The 25,243-nt window shown below is 44.2% G+C and overlaps 1 protein-coding gene across 1 annotated transcript in view; it reads left to right on the top strand.

The window, feature by feature from the left end:
- The window catches only part of LOC121354240 (inositol 1,4,5-trisphosphate receptor type 2-like), a gene marked incomplete at its 5' end in the record, with an annotated part of 75,660 nt that extends 51,142 nt beyond the window's left edge, over window positions 1–24,518 (top strand). Inside the window, 4 exons of the mRNA XM_041468679.1 lie at window positions 891–1,056; window positions 2,293–2,453; window positions 22,973–23,134; window positions 24,358–24,518. Coding sequence (XP_041324613.1) covers window positions 891–1,056; window positions 2,293–2,453; window positions 22,973–23,134; window positions 24,358–24,444 — 576 coding nt within the window. The remainder of the gene's footprint in view (window positions 1–890; window positions 1,057–2,292; window positions 2,454–22,972; window positions 23,135–24,357) is intronic.
- Window positions 24,519–25,243: the final 725 nt, after the last annotated feature.

Below are 25,243 nucleotides of genomic sequence, written 5' to 3'. Positions count from 1 at the left end.
TCCAGAGGAGCCCCAGCTGAGAGGGGCCCTCAGCCCTGGGTGTCCCTGTCTGCAGAGAGGGCTCTGAGCAGGGCCCAGGCTCTGCTTCAGGGGCCCAGCGACGAGCAGGGACTGACCCCAGGAAGTTCCACCTGAACATTTGCGTTTATACTCAGCATGGCACCTGCCCTGGAATAGGTCCTGTAGTTTACTTGTACTGAACCAGCATGAAGATCAAACCAGAATTTAATCTGTTGTGGCATATTTTCTCTTCCAGAAGTTTCCTCAAAAATGTGGTTTATTTAAGGACCTCCATTAATATTTGGGTGGTTTCATGCATTTTTATTTAGGTTCAAAAAGAATATCTCATATAAAGGCAATCTAGCAGCACTTTGCTTGATGAGCCATACCATACATGTTATAAATAAATTCAGGATAAAGTAGGATCTCATCAGGGCTTGCAAAAGTCCAGAGACAGCTCAGATCTGGATGGAAGACCTCCCTGTGCTGGTTGTAGCAGTCTGTATCCTGTCTCACAGACTGGGAGGTTCTGCAAGAGCCAGAATTTATCCCCAGTGGAGTCTGTAAGCACTTACAGACTTTGAAAGTGACCCTTTGAAATTTACCCTTGCCACTTAGCAGCTCTTTAATGCTAATTATATTGACGCACTCCATAAAGGATAGTGCTATTATTCCCATGAATGTGTGAGAAAGAAGCAATTGGGTGACTTCAGGTCTCTGTCATGGTGAAGAAAAGCTCTTGAATAGTCCCTCCCTAGTCCTGTGAGGAAGGCTAGCAGAATTTGGCATATGAAAAGAAAGAACTGTTGCTTTGCTTGAGCTCATATGAAAATGTTTAATATTTTAGATTTTTGCTATTTTTGTACCTTATTGCAACCTTGCTATTGCAGGAGCCCTTGTTTGGTGCACGAGTTGTTTATGATCTTCTGTTTTACTTCATTGTCATAATTATTGTTCTCAACCTAATCTTTGGAGTCATCATTGATACATTTGCTGATCTCAGGAGTGAAAAGCAGAAAAAGGAGGAGATACTAAAGACCACCTGTTTCATCTGTGGTAGGTGTTACTGATCTCTTGAGATATTTGAGGGTGAAAGGAGTGAAAATTAACTATTCCTCAATAAATAAAGCTTGGACCCCAGGTGTGGTTATCTTCTACAAGGAAAGTCTGTAAAAATTACAGAGGCTGATTCCAAATTTATTCTCTCTCAGTAGGAGACAGATTTGGTTTATGAATCAAAAGCTAGCTTTGCTGATAGGTGGCTTCACAGTCTCCACCCAGAATCTGAGGCAGAAGAGCTGTGTCTCACACTTGCATCATCACCACTAATGGAGATGGGACAGCTGCTGACTCTGCTTCTCAGAGCTTGCTGCAGATGTGCAGCTTCTATTTCACAGCTCCAGAGGGGGAGCATCAGCACGAGCTGCCGATTTCAGAAGGTGATATGAAGCAGGAAACAAAAGAATTAGGTGGAAATCATCCCCACAAAGCCCACAGAAAATCACACTTATTTTGAAGTTCACTCACAAAGAGGGGCAGACCTTCTCTCCTTGGGGGACTTCACAGATACCTGTTTTTTTGTAGCCTGGATGCTGTTTCCATGGCTGTACTGACAGGGATGAATGCTGTGCAGAGCACAACATGTCTTTAGTGTCTGTGGACAGGAAATCCAGGGAGGCAAACATTGGTGATTCCTCTCCTACCTCACTTTGGTATTCTTCTTCAGAGATGTGGACCATTGCAGGGAAAAATAAATAAAAAATTCTTATGACTTGAGCTCTCTAAAGGCTGTGTGACAACAGAGCTGCAGGGACTCACCCTCTCTGCCAGGTTTAAGCCCACAAACAATCTCACTGAAGCTTAAGTGGGACTCTTTATATGTTTGATGCTAAAAGTGTGCATAAATCTTTGGAAGATCAGGGCCTGGACTGCACATTATTATACTATGTGCTTCCCAGTATACATCTAGAAAGAGTGAGAGCCAACACTTGTAAACACTTTATGGCCCTCAGCATAGAAGGCTCTGTAAAACTGTAACATATTTATTATATTGTTATTGTTATTAAGAGGAAATATCACAAAAGAGAATAAATGCTGCATTGAAAGACTTCTGTCTTTCAGGAATGCTTTCTGGCCTGGCATTTCTTGCCTGGCAGTTATGGCTTTTAAATTAAGATCTTTCAAATTTATGATCCTTTAAATAAAGTTAGGTTCCCTTCTCTAACATATTTAACAGATTTGTGTATTTTTATGTTGAAGTTTATTTTTTGGTTTTATGTTCTTTTTTTGCAGGACTGGAGAGAGACAAATTTGATAACAAGACAGTTTCATTTGAGGAGCATATAAAGGCAGAACACAACATGTGGCATTATTTGTACTTTATAGTTCTTGTCAAAGTTAAAGATCCAACTGAATACACTGGCCCGGAGAGCTACGTGGCACAAATGATTGTGGTAAGTCAATTTGGGCAAGTGCTTTATGCAACTGAGAGATGCTCCTTGCAGCTAGGGCACATAATATCTTTCTTTTCCCCTCTCTCTGAACAATAGGAGGCATAGATCTGTATTTTTAAAGATCTTTTCACGTGTCTTAGTCTGCAATAAAACCCAGTCTTAAATATAATGAAAAAGATGAAGGTGCAGGCCTCAGTTTCCAGTCTGGCGTCAGTGCTCTCATGCTCTGTGAGTTCTGCAGCCTCATTAGGCAGAGCTGGGGCAGGAGAGTATGCATTGTAACATCTGCTGCTACTCCAGCTTTGTCCAGTGTCTCTGGGCTGCTGTCCAGAAAAATAACATCTCCTGCTGCACACTGAACTGCGGGGTCAGTGCTCAGGGCTGGTGCTTTTCTCCTATGGCTGCTATAAACAAGCTAGTGAAAAGACCAAGCAGAGCAGCTACAGGGATTTGAAGAGCCACAGAAACTGCCTTGTGAAGCAGGGAGAGTACTTGAATACAGAGAGAGAAATGTGATGATGCTGGGCCAGAGAGGTGTTCGATTACATTTTGTTTCCAGCCGGCTGCCGAAGAGGGTTCGTTCTGCTCAGTAAGAGGAGTGGATTATCAAGGCTGCCTGGTTTGGGGCTTCATTTTTGAGGAATTCTGCCTGCCTGATGGGATTTTCTGGTGCAGTATTTTCTTCCCGTGGACTTGCTGGCAGTTATTGCACTGCTCAGGACCTGTGCCAGGCTCTGTGGTTGCAGAGCTGGCATATGTCTGAATCCCAGAGGAGGCTGTAACCAAATGCGCATCAGGCTTCTCTCTTTATGCACTTCTGAAGCCACGTTTCTTATCAAGACTATCTCTCTTCTATCCCTCATCAAGCCTTTGACTGGACATACCACCCAGCCTCATTACTGAGGTGCTGGGTGGCCTTTTACTCTCCAGTTTAGCCAAGGGGAAGATTCTTCTCCTTTCACTTCAGCTGTCATCAAGTCAGGCACCAGGTTTTAATCAATCCCAGCTCCTTTCTGCCTTGACAGTGCAGAAAGCTGGGTTATTTATTCTGCCTTCAGATGGGTGTCCAGGATAGCTGGGCTGACTCACCTTTCTCACTCCATTGAGAGCCTAAATGGTTAGTTTAGACAAGATGCCTAATTGGGAGCAGGCTAAAATTTGAGCTGACTGCCACACACTGTGCAGGCTTATGCAGAGCTTACCTTGAAGAACTCACATTACTGGAAATGGTGGTGTTTAGACAGGAGTGTATGCTTGATTGTTGCAGTTAAATTGAGCTTTTGTAAGTGCTATTGCCACTAGAAGGGAAGGTGCTGTGGCAAATGTGGGGAATTCAGTGCTCAGGTGCAGAGGAACTGCCTGTTTCCTTCAATTTTGAACCATCAGTCTCATTGCCCAGCTCAGGGTGTTTATGCTGTAGGCAGTAATGGACCTACACATCTGCAGTTTGGTGGTCGAGGTAGAAAACCTAAACCAAATCCTTGTAGACTCTGTTGCATTATGACAAATTATTCATAGTGGTGAGTTGTCCTGTTACTAATGGAAATATTTTAGTTTATGTCAGAAATACATTTTAATTTCTGGAACCAGACTCTGGGGCCTGTCTCATTTGTCCATTCCTCCTCTTCCTCTCCCTGCAATGTTTGTAGGATTTTAAAAGTTTGTGATATGTATGTTAAGTATTAATGTTTAATTCCAAGAGACACATTAATATTCATAGTAAGTATTTTAATCCTGTGGCAGCAGTGGTTTGACTTTTCTGATGTGTAATCCATTAATGTATTTTACTTCTGCATTAATGGCTGGAACTTCTTTTTGAATATCCAAAACAGAAAAGCACCGAAAAGTCACGTGACCCCAAGCACTGAACTGATTTCTCAAAGACCCTGTTCCTCTAAGGCAGAAGGCTGGTAGTTTAAGTGGTTAGCAGCAATCCAGATTTTGGGATTATTAAACCCTCTTTTTCCAGTTAAAGGTTATTTTGGATGCTGGAGAGGTACCTATGGATCAAGAAATGTAAAGCTTACATTGGATGAAAGTATAAAGGGTAGAGTGGGAGAAAAAAGAGAAATAAATGGTTGAACAAACTACAAGTGTCTGGTATGGGATTAGTAGTTGTGTCTTTGTGTAGTTTAAATTCCTAGTATGAAATCCAGGGAAGATGTGCTGCATAGCAAAAGTAATTGGAACTTGGTAAGTGAACAAAAAAAGGACATTTTTTCTTGGAGCCAGAGAATTTACTGTATGCCACATGCTACAAGGAATACTAAGAAATTAAAGAAAATAATCTGACTGCAGGAATGGAGTATGATATTTGACTGGAAGAAGACATTTAGAGATACAGCTTTGCTTAGGACCAAAAGAAGAGTCAAAAGGAAAACTCTTAGAGGCAGTTTTGCAGCTGTCAGACATATGAGCTGCTGTAGCAAATGTGCTTGGTGTGTCCCAAACACAGCCTTGTAGTAATGAATTACACCACAGGCAAGTGAGATGTGCTGCATTCCATGCACTAATTAAGCCTGAGCATGGCTTGTGTCATGAAGGCAGATAAGCTGATTCAGACTCTGTGACAGCCTGAAAGCTGTGTGACAATCCTTGTGATGCTGGAAGAGGTGACCAAGTCCCAGGTAGGACAGCACATCCTGGTATAGGATCTGGCAGAAAAGAGACTTGAAATTAACCTTTCACAAGGGACTTGCCAATGGAATTGACTCATTGCTGAAAAAGGCTTGTTGGGGCTGTATGGGATTCCAGGAAATATTTATAAATATGAGTGACTGGGGTATCAGGGCAGTCTTAGGTCCTCTTTGAAAAGGACAAGGTGGAATGAGATTTTATATTTCATACTATACAGAATATGGCTGAAAAAACTCTGTGAATCATACTCCTGAAAGGATTCTCTTAATTTTAATTGTTTTTGTTATGATCAGGAATACCTTCTATGGCTGCTTCTGTAGCTTTAATGGATTCTCTGGAATTTAATGGAATTCTGTGTTTTCAAAGCCAAATCACTTAAGGAGAACTTCTACCCAAATCCAGTCTTCAAGTCCTTCAATACACATAGGTCAAAATTTTGGAGTATGCTGCAGTAACTTTAATAGAAAGTATAGTTTAGCTCCAAGTATCAACCTCACTGTCCCTACAACTGCAGTAAGGAACCAATTATTATTTGCATTTGCCTACTCCTGTCTTACAAATTATTGCAAAAAGTAACATTGGAATAATGATTGGTATTAACTAAGCACCAGGAAAAGCATCTACCATTTCTGATAGTCCTTTTCTCTATTGCCCACCCTCATCAGAGCCCAAAAATATGACTGTCTACTTTGTGACTCTCAGTCTTTTCTATTAATCATTTGTCCAGAAAACAGTGCAGCATCTGGTTTGAAGGCTTGCTGATAGCACAACCCAGGAATTGCTGTGGTTTCCTTGTTTTAAAATATTATTTGAAAGGCTGGATGCCAAAATGAATGGGATTTATGTGCACATCATTGTTCACCTCTCCAGTTTTTCAGCTCAAGAAGGGGAAAGAAATATGTGGGTGATGTTGTACATAACCCTCACTCGAATGCAAGATTCTTGCAGATTTCTAAGTTCACTAGTATTTCTGTTCCAGGGGTGGTTTGCTCCCATTGTCTTGCATGTCTCTGGCCTCAAATGACCTTGAGGTAGAGCACTTGTTTTGCTTTCTTGCTCTGGACTGTGGACATTGTCTCTGCAAACTCCTGGTGTTCCCTGTGGTTTTGATTTTCCCAGAAGCTCTGTGTTTGCTTCAGTGCTTAGCATACTGCTCTGAGCAGTGATTGAAGTAGTCAGGAGCTATCCAGCTTTCATAAAGAAAGGTATTACTTTTTCTGGGTTTTTTCCTTTTTAGAAAAAAGCATCAAGCATAAAATGTATTCTAAAGCAACACACAGTTTGTACACCTCAAGCTTTATGGAGATGTTGGTGGGAATAAAGCACTTCAGCTCTTCCAGTGCTGCCCTTTATTCTTGCACACTATCTTTTATCTGTTATTGAGTGAAATATTAATGAATATTAAAGCAGGGCAGTAGGTTTTATTGTTTGTTTGCTCTCCAGGCCTCTTTTATGAAGTCAGACAGGTATTATACAATATCTGAAGAGACAGAAACGTAGAAAAGCTGGCTGCATGCCTTGTGTTTGCACTTAGAACCTGCATGAATGATTCCTCTATTGAATTTTCATTCCTGTAGAAAAACCCTGTTTATGTGACCCATTTGATCAGAAACACCATCGCTAGCAAACCTAGAGATGCACATAATTTGTGTTACATTGATACAGCAATCTTTGAATGTTCCTTGTGTCCATTTGTCAGAGGAGACAGTTTAATGTGATAACTGGAACAATGAAGGTCAATGTCCAAACTTTCATACTTCTTTTTTCAGAGGTATAATTTTTACACACATATTTCACCCAAGCCTTGGTAGCTGTAAATACATATATAGAGGTTAAAAAAAAAAAGGACGTGATTAGTTACTGAATTTTTGCAGCTCAACAGAGATATGAATTAGCCTATGATTTGTACCTCCATTCATTTTCAAAAGTAAGAGGCTATTGGCTTAGCAATTAAATTAATTATTTTTCCCACTGAAAGGAATGAAACACTAAAGCAAACAAAGCCCTGAAACTTTCATTCTCACATGCTCTGTCCACAGTTCTTAGCAAGTTTCATAATGGCTTTTATCAGCATTAGTGGTACCTGTCATAACTACATAATTACAGCACCTAATTATATTATTACTTATTTACCCTAGTTATGTAATTGGATCTAATTTTGCAATTATGTAACTCCTCAGTCAGCTGAAAAATGCTCTAAAACCAGCCTATGCTCCTAAGAGTAGAAGATACTGCGGTGAATTGGACATCTCTCTAAAGCAAGGCAATCTTTGCTGGGAAATTACACGTTCTTTTCTCCATTATGGTCATTGGGACCATGAACCTTTTATTCCCATCCATGTGGGAGGGAGGAAGCAGTACAGATAGGTTGAGCAACACCAGCGTGAAATTCTGAACAATTGTCTTCTGATTCAGTTCTTTTAAAAGCACTCATGTCTCACAACAATGACCTGGCATTGGCTGTGTGACAAAATATTTTAATGGTTTTATTTTAAATATTTTGAAGGTGTCAGCTTTTTTTTCATTATTTTTTTATCTTAAATTATTAAATAAAAGAGGTATTTAGCCATGTCACAAGGAAAAATGCATTCCCCTTTTGAAACATTCTGATTGTTTTGTTTGCTGTTTTTAAATACTGAAGTTTTGAAAATGTAGTGCTCCTTTGAGCTGGTGGTTTTGTTTCTGTTCTTCCTATCTCCAGCATCATGGTTTTGCCTTCTTTTTCTATTAGATACCCAGAAGTGGGTGTTAGATTGAAAAGCAGCGCTGGGAATAATGCCAAATGAGCCATTGAGAAGCCTCACAATAGTTGTCATTCTGCCCATGCTGTGTGCTGGGCAGCGCCAGCCCTTTTCCCTTGGCATCCTCCTCTCTCCTGCCTCAGTGCTCTGCCTTTTGCTGTGTTCCCACCTCAGGAGGGGAGATGTGATGTGAGCCATGGCAGTTCCTGGCTGCTCCCAGGGGTCAGGTTGTGGCCAGTTGCTCCATGAGGCTGTGATCCCCCCCAGTACAGGAGCAGGACGAGGGGACAAGCTCCCTCCTAGAGCCCGAGATGCTTGCGTACAGCCGCTGGCACACCTTGCAAAAGGGATTTTTTTCATCTTAGCCAACCCCAGCAGATGTAGCCAAGTGTCAAAACAGCCAAGGTGTGAGCCAAGGGCACCTATGGAATCCAACAGCTGTGGGTCAGGTGGCTCTCTACCCGTCCCCTCACACCTTGGGGGAGGTTGCTCCAGGGTTACTCAGTGAGCAAGAGGCATTTCACTGATGCCAGACTCTGGTGTGCTTCCCTGATGTCTGACAGAGTCAGTGGCCATCCCCGAGCGGGCCACGTGGAGCTTTTAGGGGAGGCAGTTCCAAGGGAAATTCAGGCAGGAGAGGTGGAGACAGCAAAAAAGCGCTGTACAGAAAGGGGAAGGGCATGCTGACAGCATAGGGGTTTGTGGAACAAGCTGTTCTTTACTGCTGACGATTTTTGTCAAAGAATGTAATAAAATTATATGTACTAAGAGGGCTGTTGACCTCTGCTCTTAAAATAAAGCTTCTTTGCAGAAGGAAGAAAAAAAGTTCTGACATCCAAAATTCTTCTATTGTGTTATCCATCACCCTTTTGAATTTTGGAGGTAAAAGTTTTTTCTACTAGTTCTGTAGATATTCTTACTGCATCCAAGTATCACAAAACATCATATGGGTAGAGAGGATGACCTAAAGCAGAGAAATGTCAATCCAAGGTAGCATGAATGCTGCAGGATGGGCACTTGGGATCTCAGGAATACACTCCATGTGCTGTTCACATGCACTTTGGTGATTCATCCCAGACAATTCCAGGAGTTTCCTCCCCCAGAAATCCACCAGACCCTTCTGCCGCAGCGAGAGCAGAGGGGAGAGGACTAGGGACATGTTTGTTCACTCCTGAGCTGCTGCAGTTCACAGCCCAGAGTACTAATGTGAAAATTGATGGCCACTGAAGTCACGGCAGTCTGAACTGCACTGGTTGAGGAGAGGACACAGCTCTGGTTCTGCTGCCTATGGATAGGTGGGATAATATCAGCAGGAAGAAAGGGCACCAGCTGTTTGGGGTGACCCCTTCAGCTGCTGCAGCTGAATCTGCCAGGGATGGTGAGCTGCTGCTCCTAAACTGGTTCACTGTAAATAAACCGTATTTTTGAGGCTTCCTCATTATCATTAATTCTAGTTCAGCATGAAATTTCTGATCTGCAACTCACAGGCTTGAAAATCCTTACAGGACTTGTGCACGCAAATATTGTGCTGGAGTGGGGCATGGGGTATAGCTTTTGGGAAGTTAATAATGGTCCCATTGTTAGGGCTGGGTTATTTTACTTTTTAAGACCGGGGTTATTTTACTTTTTTTTTTGAGCAATCCTTTGCTCCGAAAACTAGCAGATGTTATCAAAGCCAAACCTGCAAGGATGAGATGTATGTACACATCATTAAGCAATGCAACTTTTTCTTAATTACTTTTAAAAGGCTGATAGGATGCATGTCGTGTTATGAGTAATTACTTACCATGGCAGTAGCACCAAGAGCACAAAAACTGGCTGCTAAATAAGATCTGAGGTCTCTGAGCTGGGCTCATTTCCTAGGAAATGCAGTGTTGGTTTTGTCTACAGTTGGGTTTTCATAAAATAAGCAGTTAAAGAAATACACCTAAATAGATGATTTACAGCTCCCATTTTTCTGTTGTGCTCAAAATAGGAGACTGAGTGAGAATGCAGCTCTCTGTGCCCTTCCACATGGGCATGGGCCCTGTGGGGAGTCCAGGGCTTTGGATTAGGTGCACCAGGTCCCAAAGAAAGTAATTTTTCTGCATCAAGCTCTGCCCCAAATCCACAGAGGAGCTCAGAGTTGATCGCTATTGAGTGATACAGTCACTAAAACAGAGCCACCCTGAGATATCCGAGTGTTAGCCAGGTTTTACATGGACAGAATATATTAAGGCACTATTCTTTCTGCTGCTAAGTATTGAGTTATTTTTCTACTGTTGATTTTCTTGTTCCTCAAAAATAATTTTCATTTCTGTGGGAAGACCACTGCTATTTTAGCTTCTCTGTACAATTTTGCCTCTACGCTATTATCTCATTAAAGTGCTGAACACCTCCCTCTCTACTTCATAAAATAAGCAATCACAGTAGCATGTCTAATTAGCTGCTTTCTTGCTCATTTGTGTTTCTCAAAGCTTGAAAAGTTAACATCACATGAGGACTTTGCATCTTTGCACAAAGCTCCTATTCTTCAAGACAGCTGAGCATCTTCTTTTCTACTTGAAGGGTTCTGCATCTTCCAGCAATGGGCTTTTTGGCCTGCCATAAATAATTTAGTTGGTCTGCTTGGCTCAGTGATGCATGAGACGTGGGTAAATAAAGGGAAAGGTGGGCTTCATTTGATACCTCCTTGCAAAAGCTTGAGGTTTCAGTAGGTTTATGTTTATACACATCCTTTTCAGACAGGCAAAATTAATTATCATGCTGCTGCTTGAACAGGAAGCCATGGATCTGATCCGACCTCCTTAGAAATGATGTCATTAGCTGGGCAGAAGAGAGCTTGGTATCCAGGGCAGGTGCTGCAGCACAGGCAGGTTTGCTGTGTGCAGTGAGGGGATGGTGATGACCTTTGTCTCCCAGCTGACTCGGGGAGGGAATGGCCATGGCACAAAACCCTTGTCTCTGCTCAGCCCCTCACATTCTTGTTAACTTGTAAAGCACCAACACAATCCTGTCCATTTCCTTCTTTCCTTTAAAATCGCTTCTGTGTACACAGCTGTGATGTAATTGCAAGTTACAGAGCAGAGCCTAAAACTCCTCAAAAGTATATTCATAGATATTTGGGGCTTTTTTCCCCTCTTGAAATCCAGAATCAGCAGCTTGATGCTACCCAGACCTAGTCTTTTTGGCCCCTGTGATATTGTGGCTCACTTGCAAGCTTAGCTTGATTTCCCCTGTGTTTTCAAGATTTGGCCACCTGTCTGTTTAGGCTTCAAAGATTTTGCTACAAAGATGGGTTCTGCCTTGATAATACAGTGTAGTCACAGCCTACTTGTACTCCTTCCAACTTCTCCTTGTTCAACTTGTAAATTAAAATAAATTAGCTGAGTTGGGTTCCTGTTTGTTTGCATACTGCTAGCCTTAAAAACTCGAGGAGGGGTCTGGACATGAGGCTGTGTTCCTTGAGACTTGCACATCCCCAGGAGTAGGGAGAGGAGCTGTTCCAGCTGGAGCACCCCGAGCTGAGCAGCGCTGCTGGCAGGACACGGGCTGCAGTTCCCTGCTGGAATCCCTCTCGCCTCAACCTGCCAGAGACTGGAGCTGTTAACTTTCCAGGCAGCCTGCAAAAGCTATTTTTTATCCCTTTGTTAAAGAAGCCTGTGGCTTGAGATGGATCTGTGTGTGGGCAGACCTTTAGTCTGTGATTCCAAGTGATGGAAGGGCTCTCCAAGGCACTGTATAGGTACCTACTGTTGCAGTTAAAATCCTGGCAGTGACAGAGCCCTGATTCTCCTGGGCCTGGCTGCACAGGGCTTTGCCAGTGAAAGCTGGACCTTAACTGGGATCACTGCTAGTGATAAGAAGTTGAAACCCAGAGGAACAGTGTGATGAGCAGATCCTGAAACGTGTCAACTGAATTAATTTGATTTTGTTCGATGGGAGAAGCAACAGACACAAAACATTTCAGTGCTGTTTGAGAATATTATTGCAACATGTGAAAACAATTATTGCTCTTTGTATTACAGTGGTACTAAGCCTCTGGCTGCTTGAATGGGAAAGAGACTGAAAAATTGTCTACAGCCAAGACAGATAACTGCAGATACTGAGGAAGAGAAGGACAGCGGGGTTCCTCAGAGACATGAGGGCAGTCAGTAAAAGAACAGAGAGATGAATTTATTGCCTTACCAGGAACTACATTTAAAAGCAAATAGGCCTGAAGTTGTTGGGACTCAAAACATAGCAGTGAGATTCTGCAAGATGCAAACCAGGGAAAGGCTACAAAAAAAATGCAGTTCTGCTTCTGACCTCTCACAATGCAGAGGCAGCAAGACTTGGGGGGATTTAGTGCAACATTGGCATGAGCTTGATTTACAAGGTGCTACAGATATGATGAAGTTACTTGTTTGCTGAATCTGTCATGGAAGGAAAAATCCACTGGCCCATGTTATTCTGCATGGATAAGTTTCTGAATTTGTGTAGCTTCGGTCTCATTGTGCCATTTATCTTTTGAGATCAGCTTTATGCGATTTGTGTCAGGCTTTTCTATTTGGTTGCAAGGCTGCTTTGCAGAATCTTCTCTCTTGTTTGTGTGGTGGATGTGTGTATGATAAAAAGCTAAGATTGCATCATTTTTAATAAAAGCAAAGATGTATAGCCTAGAGAAATCAGATTAGTTGTAGAGAAAGAAATCAATCAGGTTGGCAAATTGCATCTCTGGGACAAAGTGCAAAATGTTTGTTTCATACAGTATTTATTGAACAAATCTGTTGAGAAGATGGTTAAAAATGCTCTACAAGAAAAAAAAAAAGGAACTATTTTGTTCGATTAAATGGCATTGATGTATTTTTTACATCATGAATTCTTGCAATATTACCAACAACAATCCCTGATAAAGTACTTTGCACAATTGCCTCACAGGGCATTTTTAGATAAAAGTATATATCGGAGATTGTTAAGTGGTTGCATCCAATTTATATATAATGGAACCCACTACAGCCATCCTCCAAAATTCAATAGATTGGGAATCACATTGCACTTCTGTGAGTTTAGGCTAGTAGGAGCTCTAAAGAGCCTCCAAAACAAACAGGCAGCTTTAAATCATGTTTAATGAACCCTGTGTATTTTATACACTTGTGATTAAAATGTTTTGTTTCTCTTTTTTATTTTGCTGAGTGATGTCGAAGGAAAATCCTAAGTTCAGACCTGTGAAACTCATCATCTGCTTGTTCTCAAGTGAAAATTCAGTTTAACTGAACGCAGCAAACCATTTAAAATGCTGGACTGAAAAAAAAAAAAGAAAAGAAAAAGCAGATCTGTACAAAGGATCCATAATATTTCCTAGCAAAAGCACTAAATGAAAATGCAGTATAGGCAGATAAAGGGTCATGCAGTACCATGGTGTTTTTTTCTTTTATTCATCTATGCCTGCAGCCTTGAAAACAATCCACAGTAGACACAAACCTGAACAAATAGAGGGCCCAGTTTTGCTGTTTCCCACTTATTTCCTGAAGGGAATAAATGTGCAAGTGGATAGGTGGCACCTTGTGTGCTGCAGCCAGACCTGCCATGGGGCCAATCTTTGGCCATTGTGCCTGCATGGGCAAGGAGCTGTTCTTGCTGTGGAGAGGAAGCCACAGGCAAGCATTTGAGCAGAGCAAGGGGTCAGAGAGCAGCTTGATAGTGTTCAAGCCCATAGAGCTGGAAGGTGGCCATTGCTTGGTGTTGTTTTGTCAAGAGATGCTTCATAGAGGAACTTAGATCTTAATCCTCTCCTCTGAGTGGTACTCAAGTATGTGCTTTTATGATTGTCCAGGTCTTTTCCAGCCTTAACGATTCCATAATTTTGTGCATGTGTAAGTTGTGTGCATGATTGTATCCCTGCTTAAAAATCTGTTCTGTGTGGTGATAGTCAATAATTCTTACTAATTTTCAAAGAAAGTGTTACTCATTCAGTTGTCCTTTCATACTGCCCCATGTGCAAAATACATCAGAGTGAAAATGGGCCTGAAGCAGGAACATTCAGGACTCAAAATGCCTCTGCTCTGGCAGCATCCTAAACCAGAACAATTGCACTGCCATCAGCAGAGCTCTGCCTATGTAAAGCTGAGAACAAGGTCAAGTCCTGAGCCTCTGAAAACTGAGTCTCCAGCTGAGTCTTTTTTTATTTCCCAAAGATTCTGTTACACCAAATTGAAGCTAAAGCCAGGAAATGGACAGTACTTGCAAAATACAAGGTGACAGGACCAGAGAATTAAAGCTAAATGTGAAAAAATCCCCAAAACATAAATTTCAACAAATATGCTCCTGAATCCTGTGCTTCAAAAGCTAGGAAGCAGTGGTCATGGCTTGGAGTTTACTGTGGAGTTAGACCCTGATCCATTGGATCAAACCAGCAGGCACATTGACAAAAGCAGGTCCAAATTTGTGGTGTCCTCACCAGCTGGATGGTACATACGTGTCTAAGGGGGAGACATCATCTATGGCCTGGTACTGCAGGGGATGTTTACATTGCAGTGCGATTCATGCCACTGGCTTTTGTCTGGAGATTAGCGTCTGGAGTGTGCTGCTGGCGTGTTTTGTGAAGGAAAATCAATATTAAAACAGGAATGGGAGAAGGGAGGCTTCAGCTTGCTGGTGCAAGCAGTGTGGGAGTGGGAAAGGCAAGGGGCCGGAGAGGCTTCGGAATTCTGGTCACTCTAAACAAAGCCAATGGGAAGCAGTGATGTCGCTGCCAGGCTCGGCAGGGTTCTGGCCCACAAACCAAGCATGAACTCACAGAAATGCTGTGGGGGAGCAGCAGGGGAAGCAGAGGAGGGAGGAAGAGGTTAGAGGTTAGAGTTGGAGGCATTTTGGTGGCAGAGCTGGGGCTTCATGGACATCTCGGCCTCTCTGCTGTGCCAGGGCTGCCCGGTGGTGCTGAGGGAGCTGAGCCTGTGGGGTTCCACAGCAGCACCCTGGGCATACTCAGCTGGGAGGGCACACAGACCTACCATGTTCCCCTGCACACAGGCTGCCCTGGCATTGTGCTGAGCTTCCCACGCTGAGACAGCTGGAACTGAACCAGAGCCTCCCAGGCTGCCATTACAAGGTTCTTCCTTTAAGGACATGTGCGCTTAATGTCAGAATATTGAAACCATACCCACGTGAACAAAGTTAGTAAGCCAGTGATTCATTGCTGTTTCAAACCTCTATCTAGCCACAGTAAATTTCTGCTCACTATTGACAGTCTGTGTCCACATGCAGGCTATGATTTACAGTTCTGTGTTTTGTATCAACAACATCTGTTTAACAAAAGATGGGAAAAAAAAGCCAAGAACATTTATTTTCTAACCTCTGTACCAGATGTTTCATTATGCACAAGATCCAGGGATTATATCAGAAATAATTTAATTATTTTAAATGAATGATCTGAAGTGTTTTTCCTAAAGTATGTCTCATAACCACTAATGACTTGAAAACATAGGAATGTGGAAAAATAAACTCATGTTTTACACAAATTTATAATTGTATCTATTTTAAGGGTGCAAATATTATGGATCAAATCCTAGCTTTTGATGGTAGTGTTGGGATTCTTGAAGATTTGCACAGGACAATGTCAATTATCAGAGTTACTAGAAAGATAAGGTGGCAGAGAGCAACTGATACAGCAGAAGAAAGCAACAGCTCAGAAATATGCCATAGGGAAGGGACAGCACCAGAAGGAGGGAAAGGACAGCACCAGAAGTAAAGGTGTCTTCAAGGAGAGCAGTGCTGGGGTGGGACGCAAGCTGAGGCTCTCCAAGCACACAGGAGCTGTGCCCTGGCTTTCTCATGAGTCCCCTGTGGTCCCTGCACACCTGCAGGTCCCTGGGTTTCACCTGGACAGTGGCTGGAATATGCTATCTCAGAGACAAAGCTGCTTAATTTGGTTTCTGCTTGCCACCTTCCAGGCAGAGTTGCTGAAGTGGGATCCCTCCCCTTGTGGCTGCTCTCTGGTTGCTGCAGCCCGGGTCAGGGTGGCCAAAAGGTCCTCTCTAGGGACACGCTGTGACTCACAGACCTGCTGTTGGCATGTGGCGTGCCCACAACAGCAGTGTGAGAGCACATTCAAACTTACGGAAAAAATTACTTTCATGATAGTTTCCATCTTTTGGAGGTAAATAAAAAGTCCCTTAGGTTTGTTTGATAACCAGAAATATTTTGGTGCTTGTCCTTTACAGAGCTTCAATTTAGGTGTCTAAACTGCCCCATAGAGCATCAGAGAAAATTCTTTGCAATTTGGGGTTTATTATCATTCCTCACCATAATTTTTGCAGGGCTATCATAAGTGGGAATGTTTTTACAGAAACACTGAGACATTTATAACTGCCTGGCCTGGATATCAGTCTTGAAGAACTCACAATTACTCAGAATTATGGTGATAGATTCAGTTGCAGCCCTCGAAAACATTCAGCCACGTTAAAATGAAAGTAAATGCATCAATGACACTGCTGAAGCAGACTGTGGGTCTGTGTTGTGGTTTCAACCTTCTTTCAGGGGGTAACAGGTGTTTCTGTTTATCTGTGAGCTGTGGGAGCTGTAGCACGTATCAATCCAGTGCAGACCCAGCCAAACCTATTAGTTCTCTTGTTGAATAAAGATTTATCTATAATTGCCAAGGTTTATTTTTATTTTCTTTGAATTACTGTTCTGGATGCATATAGATGCATAACAATTCCTAATTTCCCTCCCTATATTCTTTTACAACACAGATTGCTTATCAAATACAGTCTTAGCATTAAAGTGTCAAACAGGATTTGCAGAAAGCTATTTAGGTTTGTAGTTTAGGATGAACATTTATCTAATTGTGGATTAGCTGAATCATGCACTGAACCAAATTATTATTGTCTGTGATTAAATCACAAAGTGGTTATTGCCCTGTGTCATCTAAAGAACACGATAGCTTAAATCTTGAAAATCCCTTTTTAAGGTGACTGTAGGAGCTACATAATGCCGGACTTTTAGGACCAGACTCTGTCCCTAGACAAAAAAATAATAGCTTTCAAAATGTCCTTTGGACTGATCCCTCTCTGCTTATATGGGCAGCACATTGGGAAGACAATGGATGGGTTTATTTGCATTTCAGACATACAGAATAATTCTCAGTAAATAGATCTCTTTATACCCAGCGCTAAAGTATTTATTCAAGATGCTGGCCCAAAAAGGGGGAGTGAACTGTTCCTTTTCGTGCCTGAAAGGGCAGGGGCTGCCTGCTGGAGATCAGTGATACCCAGTTTGTTTGCCCTCATGGTGAGGGCACAGAGGACTGGCAGTGCCACTCCTCAGCCCTGGAGGCCACAGGATGACCAGCAGGGTCTCTCCTCAGCACCATTCTGCAGCGGAATTTTACCAACCCAAAGGGGAACTTGAGGGGCTACAGTCTCTCTAAAGAAGCTCAGTCTTCCTAAAGCTGTAGGAGGTTTTTTTGGAGGTTGCTGCTGTGGTTGCTGCCTGCCCACAGAGATGTGTTCCAAGGCAGCCCAGCACAGCACATGAAGGTGACAGTAGCAAACCTTGCTGATGATTGATGTGCACACTCCTCTTGTGCACCCTTCAGCAGCCATCTAGCTGAGACGCATGAGGGCTTCCAGCGCCCCTATTTTCTCAGCCTTGCTGTTAGGGCACAGCCCTCCTGATGACAGCCTCGCTGAATCACCAAGGAGAGAAGGATCATGCAGAACTGTGGGCTGTGAGACACAGAGGCTGCTCCGCTGCCCTGGTGCATGCAGCAGGGCTGGTCACAACCCAGGAGGAGTCATGAGCAGTAATCACCACTTTTCCTGGTGAACAGATAGGAGGGAAGTCCTGAAAGGGCTTGTTTTCATATTGCAACAAGGGGTCACGGGGTGGAAAGGTCTGAGAGTCACTGCATTAGAGCGTGTTCGAGAAATGAGTCTGGCACAGCTGACGGCGGCATGGCCCTCACAGCCCGTGGCAGTAGCACTGGCTGAAACTCTGCATTAGGCTGCCTTTGCTTCTCTACTTCATCCCCCTTGTCCTACTCTTTGACCTATTTTCTCTCACTGTTATCTAGTAATCTATTTTTTAAAGGCTCAGCCCAGTCTTTCCTGCTGGTCGCAGCTGATCCATCTTGCTGCTAGCCTGTGAAACCAGCACCTCCTAAAGAAACATCCCTCTGCCAATTATTCCGAAGGCATGGATTCAGCTCAGCATGAGAGCTTGATTGAAGCCAGTTGGCTGTGCCAACAGGACAGGGATGGCTCAAGAGAGGCTTCGTACAAAGTATAGAAATTCTAAACAGATTTCTTCAGTCTTTCCTCCATCCATGTTCAACTGGAGCCAGCAAAGTCAGAAAAATGGCAATATTTTGCTGAAGGGAGGACTTATCCCACAGCTCAGCCATCCCCCTGGAAAGTCCACAGAAGGGAAGGAGAGAGCTGCATAGAAAACTGCAGGAGGCAGACACAGACTTCTGCTCTGAGCCTGCCTCTCTGAGACGGAGGGTTTGAGGTTTTCCCGTGAGCTCAAGCAGCAAATCCTCTAAGCCCTGTGATTTCTCAGGCATGTGCCCTCGCCGTGGGCACCTTGAGTACGTGCACCCAGAGCACTGCACAGAGGTCTGGTCCTGGGGGAGCTGTGCCTGCAGCTGGAGCCCCGCCAGCCGAGCGGGAGAGCGCGCTGGCTCCCCACACCAAATGTCTGCTCTGCTCGTGTGCAGTCTCTCTGGCCCGCAGCCTTTTGGCTCGCCCCACCTGCCTTCTTTCCTTTTTTTTTTCCCTTTCCCCCAGCTGAACTGGCGGAGAGAAGGTTGTAGCTCCTTTCTGTCCCTGCAGCTTTCCTGTCTGGCTGACGCTGTGCCCTGGACACAGATGTCTGCTTAAATATGGATCCTGCGAGGCACAAGTTATGCTTGCGGGAAGAGTGTGGAGCAGGAAGATGCTGTGATCCGTAGGTGGGCTGTGAATTACTGCCATCCTGTGCAAGAATGAAATAACAATAACAACTAACAACATACTGCCTTAAACAGTGGTTCTTTAGAAAGATGATTTCGGTACATTTTCACAATTAATTATTTATCCAGGCAGCTACTTCATTTAAAAGCATACCGTCCACATAGCTCACCCTCTGTGAGCTCATTAATGCTCAAGCTGTGTCACCTCAGGCTAATCTGGTGGCTGTTGATTGAGTCCCATGACAGCTGTTTGCAGAGGTTTGCCCTGCTCCCTGCCAGTAGCCTGCTTTCTCTGAATTGCCTCTCCGTTCCAGGCAGGGTTCAAATTTCTGAGTGAATGCTGTCCTGGGCAAAATGGTTGGATTTCTATAAGTAATAGGTAAGGCATGACAGATAACATCCTGCACACCCCCAGGAGTGCTCCTGCACGTTACAGCTTGAAGGTGTTGGTCAAGGTGAACCCTGTACCGAGCCCATAAACATTTAAGTCCCAGAACAAATGTTTGGGGGTGTACAAACATGTTAATGACCTCCAGTTAATTGGCAAGCAATTAACTTGAAGTAAAAATAGCTTTCCCATTGCTGAACAGTAACAAGAGTGCCTGTCCCCCTATGAACACTGAAATTTTTGGCCACAGAGCCTTGTCCAACTTGCCTTCTGGATCCTGGCAGGTCTGTGATCAAAAGTTTGTTGTCCCCAGCACCAGCTGCTGTTTGTTTGTGGTAGAGACTCAGCCAACATAGCTGTCTGCCAAAGCTAATTTTCAGGCTACCCTTTAATAAAGTTCTTCAGTTCATAATGCAATGAAAAAGTAAGATCATATTGACTGGCAAAAGTGTGTGGTTCAGCAAGGGAAAGCACCGGCTGTGTGCACTGTAAAGGAACTATCAGTGAAAGCTAGGTAAGTATTTTTAACCTAAGGACAGCTTGGCAGGCTATAATGTGTCTCCTACTGAATTTCAAATCTTTCTGATCCTTTGCATGACAAAAATACACAGCTGGAGTGATTTCCTCAGATGTGTATTGCAGCTGAGAACCAAGAGGCCTGCACCTAACAAAGCTCTTGGGACTCCAAGTGGGACCTGTGGGCAGATGTTTGACCTATTGCCTCTCTGCCACCTACAAAAGTCAGCAGCATCTTTTCAAGTGGTCTCCAGTCCATGCAAACCATCAGCTTCTCTTAGAACTTGGATCAAGTCCTTACTTGATTCTCTACAATACTTTGGGGGAAAAAAGGCCCAGATTTTCCTGATATGGAACCAAACCACACCTGGCTTTCATTCCTGGAAGAGATTGTCACAGCATTTCTAGGAAGGCAATAACTGGGCACACGTGAGTCTGTTGCTGAAGTCCTGTGACTCTGGGGCTTGTGGTGGCCAAGATGAGCTGGCATGTGGTGCAGAGTGGTTCCAGCTGCAGAGCCACATCTGCTCTGTGTGCTCCACAGCATTGTGTGGCAGCAGGTGAGGTGCCTGCTGCCTGTGCCATCCCTGTCTCCAGCTGCTCCTGGCCACCTCTCTCTCCAGGCTGTGTAATGTCATGCCGAGAAGGAGGGAAGGAGGTGACACTGGGAGCCTCAGGACAGGCAGGGTGTCTGGCACCTGCACAGATTCCTCTGGATGCTGCAGTGTGGTGGAGGGTCAGTCCACAAAAATCTTTCCAAATCAGCCGGAGGTCTCTGCCTTGTCTCCTCGAGGAGTGAGGGAGTGGCAGATGGAAAAAACAAAACGAGCAAAATGCATTTCCCAATCGTGGCAGCAGTACTCGGCAAACAGACGAGCCACAATGATGGAGTCTCAGATTTCTCTCCTTGTGCAGCCTGGCTTTAGGAACTTTGGCATTGTTGTGAAGCTTGAAAGGGCTCCTGTTCCCTCCTCTGGCTCCTGTGGCCTTGCATTTGGTATCCTCAGGTGTTTCAAGCAGGAGGAGCTGTAATGAGTGCAGATACCAGAGCTTTCCAGGAAACATTCAGGTACAAGTGCAGCTCTGTTCATTGTAGCTGCCTTGAATTAAAGTTCTGTGCCTGTAGTGGCAGACAAATTTGCTGGCAAACATTTTGAAAAAAAAAAGAAGAAAGCAAAAGGCATCGATCCAGAAAGGTACTGTGCACAAACTAAGCTTAGTATAAATAAGTACACCTGTGCTTGACACCAGGCACGTGATAAATGCTCTGCTACATCCTAGCCAAAATAAATTTAACATAATATCAGCGTGTCCTGGTGGAAGATGAATGCTGGCCTTGTAAGCAGGACTGCGTGTTGCAGAAACAGGATCCTCCTGCTCCACGTGTCAGCTGGGGATATCCACAGGGAGGGTCACGTGCGTGCCTCTTGAGCTCCCCAGCAGAGCTGGTGAAAACAGGTTTTGATTTGAATGAGTTATGACCCATTGAAAATGGCATCATGTGTAACCACAGTAAATTGTCATAATGAGATCACGAGGCTCAAGAAGTGAGCGGCAAGCAAAGAGGCCACATTCCACCGGGTCCACAGCTGCCAGCCCAGGGCTGCAAAATGCAGCCCGGGGACACACTCCTGCTCCCTGGGCATCTTTGGTGATTTTGGGAGAGGACCGGGGGTTGCCCAGCCAAACAAAAACTCATTGGAAGTTTTGAGATAAAAAGAAGAAAAAAAGCTAAAATTCATACAGCTTTGTATTTAGTCTTATCCAGAGTAACAGAAGGGACCGGGCTAACATGAAGAGTGGACGAACATGAGTACTGTTAGTGCTGCCATGCTCACTCAGGCTTAGCCTAGCTGTTTCTAAATCATGCTGCTGTAGGAGGGGAGGGTTTGGTGGTCAGGACAGAGCATTACAGAGGTGAAAGGAAATCCTCCTGGAAGCACGATAAAGCCTTGGTGTATCCCAGGTTCACAGCTCTGCCGGACCAGCCTTCCTGGACCCTGCTCAGGCATGGCTGCCCTGGGCTGCTCAGCTGTAAATGATGCAGAATCATCACTGCCTTCTCTATTTTCGTAGGAAAAATAGAGGCCAAGTCTAAGACTATGATCAGTTTGATGAACTTAAAACTTTACCAAATACCTGGAGAGCATATGTAGCAGAGCTCCTGCCTTCCAGATGTCTTGTAGGTGGACTTTTGGCAAGAGCTCCTTTCTGTTCCTCCCGACACAGTGCTATTTGTGTGGGGCCATTCACAGTTCAGGGGACTGGAAGAAACACACTCATTCTGCTTGTCTTCTCAAGTTATCAAGTGCATGTGGCCCAGCCACATCCTCCCACTGCCTGCGAGGCACAGGGCAGAGGTGTGTGCATGCTGCCCACTGCAGGACCTGCTTTGTTCCCTTGGTCTCAGGGCAAAGCAGGTTGCTTTCCATGTGGCTGCCACTCCTCCTGGTCTTGCACCCTTCTGTCTCCTCCGTCTGTTAAGCTCTGCACACAAATATCTCTTCCCCTGAGCAATGGACACAATTCGCACTCATGCGGATAAGCAGCACCTTCCTGACTCATATTGTCTGTTTACAGTGGTTTGGTCATGGCTGAATTCATAGCCTGAGTCCATGGATAAAGAAACACCCAGCTCGGCCCAGTGCTGTTCCGTGCAGTGCAGGTTAGCCCTTGGCCCCGGGGTTGTGCTTGCATTTATCCAAGATGCACAGTCTGAACAGCACATTGAAGCCTAAGCCATTCCCAGGACCCCACATCTCCTATTGTGGGCAGCTGGATCCAGGTCCTTCAGCTCTTCCAGTAGAAGTGCTTGAGGCTGATCTGGAAGGCTCTTGTTTTCCTGGTGTTGCCTTGCTGACATTGCTGCAAGGACAGCCAAAATAGATGGAGACCAGCCAAGCTGAAGAGACAGAGGGGAAATGTGTCCCTGCATACACTTCAGAGCAAAGCATGGGGAGCACTGAGGGTTTCCTGGTGTACCAGAGGAGTCTTCCCAATGGGGGCATTTCTGCCTGCCAGAGCCACAGGTGAATGTGCCAACACTGTTCCAACTGCAGCACAGGTGCAGCTGTGGGGAACCCAGATTTTCCAGTTGGTAGCCTACCTCCTCTGTAGCCAATGAGAACCAAGAATAAAACTGCCTGTTTTAAATACTTTCTGAATTTACTGCTTAAGCTCACTTGCTGTGTATCATCCACTGAGCAGAAGTCCTTCTGAGCTTTTTTTTTTCTCTAGTCTCAGCTTAGTATGCAGTAGCCCTGCATAAACCCTTATTTTTCTAATGCCTTTTCTAACATGCCTTATTTTTCTAATACCCGTGTAGGAGAAGAATTTGGACTGGTTCCCTCGGATGAGAGCCATGTCTCTGGTTAGCAATGAAGGCGACAGTGAGCAAAATGAAATCAGGAACCTGCAGGAGAGGCTGGAGTCAACCATGAGCCTTGTGAAACAGCTTTCCAGTCAGCTGGCTGAGCTCAAGGAACAGGTAAGTGCCCTGTGTGGGTAGCAAAGTAAGCACGTGTGGGTGAAGGTGCTGCTTTCCATCAAGTCGCAGTCAGGACAGCGCTACAAAAGAGACTTTTGTCTCAGGAAGGTTTTATCTTTCCCTCCAGCAAGCTTTCTGGGTAGATACACTGATGAGGGTTTGGAATCAAATTGTACTCTGTTAGCAACAGCAAAGATCAGGTAAGGAGAAAACTCTGGAGGGGAATTAGTCATGAGATGCTCCTGGTGAGTGTGCAAGGACAGAGGGGAAACTGCAGAAGGGATGGGGGACTGCATAACCCAGCAGTGAAAGCAGTGTAGTGTCAGGAATAGCTGCATACTGATGGGAGCCTGGAGGAAAAAAAGCATTCTGTGTCTAGCCCTTGGGCTTTTCCCCCACTGAGAACATCAACAGTGCCCTTGTGAAAACAATTTGCAGAGCCTGTTGCTTTGCCTTTGTCACCCTTGTGCTGGTGCCCCTCCTGCAGCTCCCTCTGCTCTCTTGTGTGGAACACAAGCTGCTGGCCTCCCTTAAAGCCCTGCTCCTGCCCACATCACCTGCCTGGTATGTTTGCTCTCCCCTCAGGATGAAAAGGCCAGCTTCTTTTTTGCTGCAGGTGCTGGTCACCTCTGCTTTGCTTATTACAGTTTCAGAAAAGCATGTGTGTTTTCTTTATGGGAAGCCCTTCAGTGGCATCAACAGAGTTATCTAATTATTCCCCTTCAAATCCCTCCTTAAAACTTATCCCTGTGAAAAACCCAACAAAGGTTTAGGCTGAATGTGCTGAGACCATTGCTCATTGTGCTTACCCACAACATCCTGATGGGATTTTTTTCATCCCACTCTGGCTGAATCCGTTCTCTCCTGGCTTAAATTTAAACTCTGTGTGGCCGGGGCCATCTTTTCATTCTGTGATTCTACAGCACCAAGAGCAAATGCTGACCCTCTGCAGGGCTACACAACACAATAGCTACACAACAAATAATACTTTGTAAGACCTGCTGGGGGATAAGAATAATGTATAAATGAGAATAAAATGTCCATACTTTGCAGGAAACAGATCTCCCACTTCAAAGACATCCCTTACTTTTAATTTTCTATGCTGAAGAAAAGAATTCCACTCCCTGTTGTTTTGCTTATATGTATCTTGCTCTGTGACTGCTAAATAATAGTAAAAAGAAAAAAAAAAGCTCAACTTGTCTCTCTCTGCCTTTCCACCTTAGATGACAGAACAAAGGAAGAATAAGCAGAGGCTGGGCTTTCTTGGATCAAACACACCCCATGTGAATCATCACATGCCACCACCCTGATACCACGGGGAGAAGCCGTGACTAGCCTTTCATCAGTATTCCCGCTTTATTATAGAATAAAAAACTGAGATTGAGAGGAGTGAACAGTGCCTATTGTTACAAAGTTAAAAACAACCAAGTGCCAAGATGTTAAGTGGTTTAGCTCTGGGAACAATTTGTAGCTGTTTTTCATGGTTGGGAGGGACCACAACCTAGAATGTGAGCGATACAAGGCAGCTCGTTTGTATTCCCTGCCTGGCCTGGCTGGGCTGTGCTCAGCTCTGGCTCCAGGACTGGCTGGGACAGAGGCTGGGACAGCGCTTGGCCACATCCTGGGAGCCCCTTTCTCCCCAGAGTGCTGGGAAAACCAAGCTGAGCAGAAGAAGGAAAGGTGTTTATTGAGGCAAGCACGACAGCCTGGCTCAGAATCACTAGGTCGTCTCTGGCTCACTTGCCAAATAGCAACATCAGTCATATTTGCTTGGCATTTACTATTTTTTAATTACTATGTCAGTCTGTAAGCGGTGATGTTGCTTCAAGTAACTTCTCCTAGGAGGGAAAGGGGAGAAACCTCAAAAGACTGAAGGAAGGAAAAAAAAAAAAAAAAAAAAAAAGAAAGAAAAAGTTGCAAAGAGAAACATTAACGCTTTTGAATTTTAGCTGTCACCATGCAATTTCTTATTTATAACATGGAGCACAATGGATCTACAGCTGTGGGAATGTTATGCATATAATACTGACAGCATAAGTGGAAGTGATTTCTTTCTCCTGGCTTCAGATGTTCTCAGTTAATGTGGCCGTGAGGTTTCACATACTGAGA

This window comes from Pyrgilauda ruficollis, unplaced genomic scaffold (genome assembly GCF_017590135.1).
Source record: "Pyrgilauda ruficollis isolate IOZ18807 unplaced genomic scaffold, ASM1759013v1 scaffold227, whole genome shotgun sequence".
NCBI lineage: Eukaryota > Metazoa > Chordata > Aves > Passeriformes > Passeridae > Pyrgilauda > Pyrgilauda ruficollis.
Note: the sequence above shows the minus strand (reverse complement) of the source record. Positions and strands in the feature narration are given on the sequence as shown.